The sequence below is a fragment of the Hevea brasiliensis genome, chromosome 1, assembly GCF_030052815.1.
Source record: "Hevea brasiliensis isolate MT/VB/25A 57/8 chromosome 1, ASM3005281v1, whole genome shotgun sequence".
NCBI classification, from domain to species: Eukaryota; Viridiplantae; Streptophyta; class Magnoliopsida; order Malpighiales; family Euphorbiaceae; genus Hevea; species Hevea brasiliensis.
In genome coordinates, this window is record NC_079493.1 from 105,406,512 (window position 1) to 105,414,922 (window position 8,411).

Genomic DNA, 8,411 nt, shown 5'->3' on the forward strand with positions numbered 1-8,411 from the left:
AAAAATAAATATAAAAAATAAGTTATATCATGTGGTACTTCTTTTCGCACTCTATTAAGAGAGGTGGCATATTTTTGTAAAGTTATTTTTATGCCTCAGTAAAAAATAAAAATTGAATTGAATTATTATATAATCACATTACTTTTATTTTGTTTTTTAAGTTTTTTAAAATAATTTTTTTAGCTAAATATTCACTAACTATATTTACAACATGGGAATATAAAAAAAATTAAATTAAATTCATGCAAATTTATATTTTCTAATACATAAGAGTTCCGTCCTTTTGATTTTGGCATATTGTTTAGACCAAAGAGTTTCACTTAATCAACTTTTTTTTTTCTTATTGTAATTTTAATATACAAATTTTTTTTAATACAATTGAAATTAATATTTAGTTAATGATCCTAAATAAATACATATTTTCTTCAGATTTTTATTTTTTATATATAAATATTTTTATTATTTTTCATAAGATCGAATACACAATTTCACACCTGAATTTTCATAAAAAAATTTTATGACATCCTCAATTTTTAAAATATCTCTTAACATGCCTCAATTTCTATAAAGTGAAATTAAAATACCCTTAAAATGAGTATAAATTCCATTCACGCTTATATTATAATTTGCTGACTGAAAATGTCAAGGAAATTTTAATTTCATTTTTACACATGAAAACATTTACATTAAACGTTTTAAAAATTTAAAATATAACCAAAATTTTTAGTAAAATTTAAAAATGAACTTATTTATTCAACATTTTTCATATTAAACTTAGGATATCATGTTCTAATTTAAAAAAATAACTGCATAATATGTTCCAATTTAAAAAATAATTGTATCAATTAATCTTATTTTTTGCTATTAACTAAGTTTTAACTATCCTAACATGGGAAAGTTTTAGAGAATGCTTATAGTTCTCATGTATAATCAAATTTGTTGATTTGATATTATTGATATTAAATTTAATATCCAACTAATAAATTAGAATTCAATTAACAAGAAACAGAGGAAATTTAGTTTAAAAAATATTTTCTTAAAATGAGTTATTTAATCAGAAATTCATAACAAATATTAAATGATATACGCAAGAATACTTCTACATAAATAATCGATAAGGTGATAGATAAGAAATTACTCTAATGGGCAACCTTGGTGATTTCGCTATATCTGCAACTATTCTATTCTAACTTTTAGTTTCAGCATCTCACGATAATCTTCAACTTTTGTAATTCTGCTCATGGTTGAGGGGAAAAAAATGGCAGTCGGGCAACAACCAGCTCTCATTCGACTTTAAACAATAACAGCTTACAATACATCCCATTTGTCAGCCACAGCCTCACAAATCCTTGAGATACACCAGGCAGCGCTCAGCGGATATCCAGAAACTGGTGGGAAAAAAATTAAGCCAGAAATGAACTGGTCGGAATGCAAATAATATATATATGGATGGTACAATCTTAAGTGAAGTTGATGCTATCAGATAAATATCCCCATGACATGAAAAGCAAATTTCTAATGAAAATAAGGAAATCACTGCCCAAATCCCATGCATATTAGTGAACATACCAAACCATGTTAATTAATGGATTCTCAACATGAATTGTATGCCAACATCCAGGACAACTTTGTATAATTGTGCTCCAAAAAGCTACAAAAGATTGTGATGTAGGAAAAGAAAAATAAGCTCAGTTAGTTTTCCTATTTTAAGTTGGTTGGTTTTGGTTTTGGTTTTTTGGTTTCTTATTTTAAAAAGGATTCTTATTCCTCTTAGTTATTTTTTTGTTTAGGGTCTTCACTTCCTTTTCTCAGCAGATTTAGGATTCCACATGAAATATAAAAGCATGTCTTTCTGTTATTTTGTATCAGACTTCAAAATTTTACTAAGAACAGAGAATCAATACCCAGTTTCAGAGTTCCTTATGTTTAGAAAATCAGTGTTTGCTAATTTTCTTTAGCAATTCACTGCATATGTTGGCATCAGAGCAGGAATATCTGATGTGGCAGACGAAGTAGGACACAACCAGCCTATTGCTCAAGAACAAGGGCTGTCACAGCTGCAGGCTATGGAACAGAGATTCAAAGTGACAAATGGAGGAAATCTGCAACAGGCTGGATGCAATTAGGATGGGTGATAATGAGTGCAGAAGATGGAGGAAGAGGAGAACAAGAATATGCTCACAACCCATCTGCTGCTCAACGTAATCCAGCAGGCTGTAAACCAACTGTTAGCAATGATGAATTTGATCAAGAAAATGGTGGCTACGCTCAGGTTGTTGGAACTCGTGGTAATAAGAGACAAAAGACTTGGCGAGAACATGGAGAGAATAGACAAAATCAGTGGGAACCTTGAGAATTCCGTTTAAAAGTTTATATCCCAACTTTTAACGGAAACTTTATCATTGAGCAGTGTTATTGAGGTGAGAGGCAACAAGAAACCGTATGGCCTTAGCTGGGGTCTACAAGAATTTATTGATGATTTTGTAGCTCGCACGGCTCAAGGATCTCCAACCAGTACTATATGGGGTACTTTCTCAACGGATTATGAGAGGACATCCAAGTAAGAATCCGTTCGCATGAAATGGACATCCCAGATGGATGTGGCAAGGAAAATAGAACGGGAGCTGAAGCTTCAATCAACAGAGATGTTCTTAACCAGAAACGAGGAAGGAGGAATCATGGTTTTAAATAGCGGACATTACATAACAACCATTATGTAAAGGAAAATTGCCCTGCCATTACTGTTATCGTTGTTAAATAACGGGATTTTAAAATTTGGTGCATAACAGCCGCATTAAAAGGTAAAGGCTATCACCGACTATTACTTAAAGGCCGTAACAGCCTTTATTCTTGTAAGGCAAGTTTTGATATTCACAATACATACATTGCATTAGGTTGATTAGACATCTTGAATGTGGATCAAGTTCATGAATATTCACAATATCTCTTGGTGCACGATGTTTGCAGATAACATAGTTTTGATAGATGAGACACGAGAAGGAGTCAATAGAAAGCTAGAGCTTTGGAAAAGTACTCTAGAGTCAAAGGGCTTTAAATTAAGTAGAACGAAGACAGAATATATACATTGCAAGTTCAGTGAAGGCCGAATTGATGATAGGGAAGGAGTTCATTTGGATAGAGTGGAACTGTCCCAAAGTAATCACTTTAAATATTTCGGCTCAGTCCTTCAAGTAGATGGGGGATGTGAGAAGAATGTTAAGTCATAGGATTAAAGCTGGATGGTTGAAGTTGAGACATGCCACAAGAGTTTTATGTGATCGCAAAATTCCCAATAAGTTGAAAGGAAAATTTTACCGTACAGCCATACGACTGGCCATGTTATATGGTAGAGAGTGTTGGACACTAAAGGAATCGTATATATGTAAAATGATAATTGCGAAGATGAGAATGTTAAGGTGAATGAATGGCCAAACTAGACGAGATAAAGTCCGTAATGATTATGGGAGAATTAGAGAAAAGGTAGGAGTTGTGCCAATTGAGGATAAGTTGAGAGAAGAGAGATTGAGGTGGTTTGGTCATGTGAAGCATTGACACACGGAGGCTCCAGTTAGACAAGTAGAGCACATTAGGTTAGAGGATAGAAAGAAAAGAAGGAATAAACCTAAATTGACTTGGAGAAGAGTAATACAACATGACCTAGAAGCATTACACATTTCGGAGGATTTAACCCAAAATCATTTAAAGTGAAGAAAGAGAATCTATGTAGCCGACCCCAAATTTTTGGGATAAAAGCTTAATTGAGTTGAATTGAGTTGTAGTGAACTGTTATGCTAAGACAGATAAGAACCAATCATAATGCATAGGGCTATTAAAAATTTCCCCATCTATGGCCAAGAAATCCTGCAACCTTCTCTCCAATAGATTAAAAGTAAGAATAGTACTAATTGTCCCCTAAAATCAATCTACTTGTTTTGGTAATCCAATTGCTAACATTATCCAATTAGGTTTCCATTGCCCATCTTAGCGATAATCTGCACTTGTTGGAAATGGATTCAAACCATAAAATAGAAGAAAAGCTGAATATAATTCAGAAAGCCAACCAAATTAACTCAAATCTAAGTATAACCAGACTTACGAGTCTAAATTCCAGAAATAAGCAAAAGTATTGACAAGAAGACAGGCATGCATGCTATACATTACTTTTCTTGTTAATCAGATATAAGAGCAAGAAAATACTTAATAAGAAAGTGTTACAATTGCATTAAGTCAGCTTTTGATCCATAGCCTTCAACACAGCCAGATCTTGATGGATAAGACTTGGATCTTTACATGAACTAAAAATTGTGAGCCATCAGCTTATAAGATTTAGACTAAGGAACAGGAAAAGTGGGGAGGGAAAAAGCTATCACAAAAGCACGGGCAAAACAAGAATTTTTTGTTTTAATATAAAATGGAAAAATTCACATGCACAATAAGAAAAATGCAAATTTTAATAGAAATATAATTACATAAAAGGAAGTAAGTGATCTAGGAAGAACTTACTTGCTATGAAATCATCTATATAATCACAATCAATTTTTCCATGGGCCATTGCACCAACCTGGAATTATAAGGTGAGAGATCAGGCTACAAGTCTCAATGAGAAAGCAAGTGGTATAAAAGCATTTGTTAGTTTTGAACATACCACAAAAACAATATCCACATCATCACTGACTGCAGCTACATACTTGTTCATTTTAACCAGTTTTTCTGAACTATATGAGAACCCTGATGCAAAAACCAGAAAATCTATCATTGCTAGCAAGTAGTAATTGTCCATTAAAGGGAACAGCTGAAAAACTTGAAGCTTACCTATTTTACGAGAGTTGACAGGCAGGTACTGGGTCACAGGATTCTTGATTACACGCAAAAGCTTCTCACGCTTACCAACAGCAGTTATACTCAGTTTCTGAAGCAGCTGCACTGCAAGATTTAATAAGGTAGTAAACAGTAAGAGCACCTCAAAGCAAACAAAAGATCATGACAATCAGCATTATATTTAAGTGACTGGATCAGATTAGCTTAACTTACACATAATTCCAGCAAATCGTTTATATGTCCTTGGTATACGCACATGTGGTTTAACTTCAAAAAGAACACCCTTATCTGTTTTCACATACACAGCTCGCAACCTCCCAGCCTTATTTACTGGACTATCTAATATTGATAGGAGAGCCTGGCATCATCATCAACAATCATAACATAAGAAACAAAATTAATTTGAAATGAGGTTTTAACATGGCAAAAAAAATTTCCATGTCATCCCTATTCCAAAATGATTTCTTCCTTTCAGAAATAACATATCATTAACTTTAGCCTCCACCTGGTTTGTTTGCGCTTTCTAAAATGCACTTTTTACTGATTTTGATTTTGCTTAAAAACAAATGTAAGAATAAGAAAGTATAACACTTCATAAGAGAGAGAGAGAGAGAGAGAATTATTGATTTATATTTCAATAAATTGTTTGCTTTTATTGCATGTTTAACAAATTTCGCTTTTTGATTTTTGCTCAGAAAAAGAAAAGCAAGCTAACCAAAAGAAGCCTCAGTTATTAAGGCAACTCACATCATTGACCAACATTTATACTGTGTCTATAACCAAATAAAACCGAGACCAATAATGGTTCTAAACTGGGACTTAAAGAAAAATCATTGGCGGCAAACAATAGCAATGAATCCTAAAATGCACTAACCTGATAAACAATATCAGGCCTATAATCAGCTGGATTTTTGTTATTTTTCCGCAAGAAATTTGCATGATCGTCAGAATTCAAAATCTGGTAACTCTGCACGAAGAGAACTAATTAGATAGAGTAGAAATCTTGGACAAACTGATAAAACAAAATCTACAATCTTAAGAGCCTAAAGCCATAATTCGACTCCAATTAATGCAATTTACAGTCACACAACTCTAAACATCTATATTCATTTATGCAAAACTTTCATCGACCCAAAAGCATCTATAAGAAAAAAGGACCCCAATGAGCATTACACACCTTTCCAACTTTAGCAACTTCCAAAGAGGCCCTCTCAAGCACAAATATAAGCCCAGGCTTTTTTGTTTTTAAATCACTTGGAACAATTGGGATGCCTGCCATTTCATGTGTTTGCCCTTCTAATTCTTCTTCTTCCTTCCCGCTGGTTTCCATAGCCATTTCTTTTTCTTCAACCATAGCTCTTTTCGCTTTTTCTATGGATTGCTCTTCGGCTTCCACTTCATCTTCCTCTTTATCATATCTCTCCTCTCTCTTCTTCCGCTTCTGCCCCTTTATCCCACATGGCCGTAACATTTCTTCACTTCCCAATAAATTAGCCTTCAACTAGAAAACAAAAAATAATAAATTCAAAGAAATGGGGGAGACCGAGACTACAAGTTCATGAAAACAAATTTTGTGTTCTTTTCTTTTCTTTCTTTGAGTCTCCATCTTGGTATTAAAATTGCAGCAAAATTCACAAGACCAACAAATTAAAACCTCTGTTACTCGCACACAATCTTATGCAAACATAAAGAGAGAGAGAGAGAGAGAGAGAGAGAGAGAATAACCAGATAAGTATAGAGATAAGTATAGAGGTTGAACCAAATAGTACAATGGGTAGGGTACCCAGGAATTTCAATTTATCTGAACCCAAACCCGTGAAGAATATAACTACCCATGCCTGTCTCAAACCCAAATGAAATATATATTTCATTACCCCAACCCATACCAAATCCGATAACTAGTAACAGCATACTTCCCTAACCGGCCCAAACCCATTATTTTATTATCCTTTTTGCTGGAAAATAAGGGGGGAAAAAGATAGGAAACCTGAACCTGAAACTATAGAGAAACTTCAATAAAGTGTTGCAAAAGAAAAACTTTTAGAAACAATTAAACATATCACATTAAATATTCACCAAAGTTTATATAATTTAAACAAACATAATACATAAAACATGATAAAAATATTAATCATAGTATATAAATTGTATCAAACATGTCAAATAACAACATATTAAATCACGAATTATAAAACAACAAGTTCATAAATACAACACTAATCTTTTGAAATATTCATGGAAACGTAATCTTTACAACTCTCAGATGGCCGAGAAACAGAGGCAGCCTCACTGTTACCTAATGTTGACATCTCAAAATACCCTAAATAGCAGAAGCCAATGTTAAGCAATTATTACGGAAAAAAATGTTAAGCAATTATAATTATAAGATTATAACTTAAAGAATAAGAAATGGTACTAAATGTTGACATAAATTATCAGCAGCAGCCAGCAAGTTCTCAACTTGAAGAAATGATTTGAAGGTGATAGCATCAATCAAGAACAAATGAAATAAAATAAAAAATGGCCTAGCAGAAGAAATGGGTAAAAAAAAAGTTAGGGAAATAAAAAAGAAAAAATAAACATATTTACAAAAGCAGTATAATTCATAGTTAATAATTTTGAGAAAAATAAAAATGGTTTTTGACAATATAGAACAAAACACATCCCATTTCCGAAATCAATAACCATAGCCTTTGAAGAAAAAAATTTCAATTTCAGGTTTATCTATAAGGTGACTCAAACCCCATGAATCTTGTAATGACCAGAATAACTCAAAATCAGACATGTTTAGACAATATTTAGCAGAAGATATGGAAGATGAACTTACCTCAGCTGAAGAGCAGGGAGGAGCTTGAGATAAGAGGGAGGAGTCGAAGGGACGAGCGGCAAGAAGCAAAGATTTCTGAGCTGCGGCGAGCTTGAGGGTCGTGGGATGGACGAGCTTGATGGGTGAGGAATGACTCGACGAGATTGCGGGGCGATGACAGTGAGGGTATCGGTGTGAGAGAAACGAGTATGTCGGCGGCCGCACGTTGAAGGAAAAAAAAAAAAATTGAAGGGTTTAGGTTTAGATTTTTTTTGTGAAAAGTTATTATGCAGATTAATTTTATTTTTTTTTTATTTTTATAATGGTTAATATTAATATAGTTTAATTATTTTAATTAATTAAAAAGTTAAATTTTAAATATTTTTTAATTAAATAAAATTAATAATTATAATTTAAATATATGATATTCTTCATTAAGTATTTTTTAAAATATTAGTTTTATTTTAATTTATTGTATATATTCGTAATTTATTTTTATATATATAATTTTAAAAAATTTAAATATTAATCAATTAATAAATTTTAAAATATTTATTATTTTGTGTTTTAAGAATATATATTATATAAAAAATTAAAATGACTCTTATAAATTAGTGAAAACTATAAAATAAAATCATTTATATAATATCAATTTTAGATTGATACTATAAATCTATAATTTATTTATTCTATAATATAATTTTTTTATTTTATTTTTATTTTTTTATATATAAATGTGTGAATGAGTGAATGAATTTTCAAACTAACAAAAAATACCCTTAATCTA

The 8,411-nt window shown here is 31.9% G+C and overlaps 1 protein-coding gene across 8 annotated transcripts; it reads right to left on the reverse strand.

Moving 5' to 3' along the window:
* Window positions 1-1,015: 1,015 nt before the first annotated feature.
* LOC131179552 (uncharacterized) lies at window positions 1,016-7,810 on the reverse strand. 8 transcript variants are annotated; one of them, XM_058146433.1, is made up of 9 exons: window positions 7,646-7,799; window positions 7,073-7,138; window positions 5,996-6,319; window positions 5,693-5,785; window positions 5,032-5,176; window positions 4,813-4,923; window positions 4,646-4,728; window positions 4,504-4,561; window positions 1,016-1,388 (listed from the first exon to the last, which is right to left on the reverse strand). In XM_058146433.1, exons 3-9 carry the CDS (start codon window positions 6,287-6,289, stop codon window positions 1,309-1,311), a joined length of 864 nt encoding a protein of 287 aa, XP_058002416.1. In that variant the 5' UTR covers window positions 6,290-6,319; window positions 7,073-7,138; window positions 7,646-7,799; the 3' UTR covers window positions 1,016-1,308. The 8 variants fall into 8 exon arrangements, 7 of the variants coding, with proteins under 7 accessions (XP_058002416.1, XP_058002414.1, XP_058002417.1 ...); XR_009148490.1 differs by lacking the exon at window positions 7,073-7,138 and adding an exon at window positions 3,928-3,992 and having other exon boundaries at window positions 1,241-1,388; window positions 7,646-7,810; XM_058146435.1 differs by lacking the exon at window positions 7,073-7,138 and adding an exon at window positions 4,216-4,284 and having other exon boundaries at window positions 1,241-1,388; window positions 7,646-7,810.
* Between the last annotated feature and the right edge of the window lie 601 nt (window positions 7,811-8,411).

Coding starts and splice junctions, on each gene's coding strand:
- LOC131179552 (XM_058146431.1), bottom strand. CDS start 6,289: ATGTTACGGCCATGTGGGATAAAGGGGCAGAAGCGGAAGAAGAGAGAG. Junction 5,177..5,692: donor GGCCTGATATTGTTTATCAG/GTTAGTGCATTT, acceptor TGATGATGCCAG/GCTCTCCTATCAATATTAGA. Junction 4,562..4,645: donor ATGTGGATATTGTTTTTGTG/GTATGTTCAAAA, acceptor TTATAATTCCAG/GTTGGTGCAATGGCCCATGG.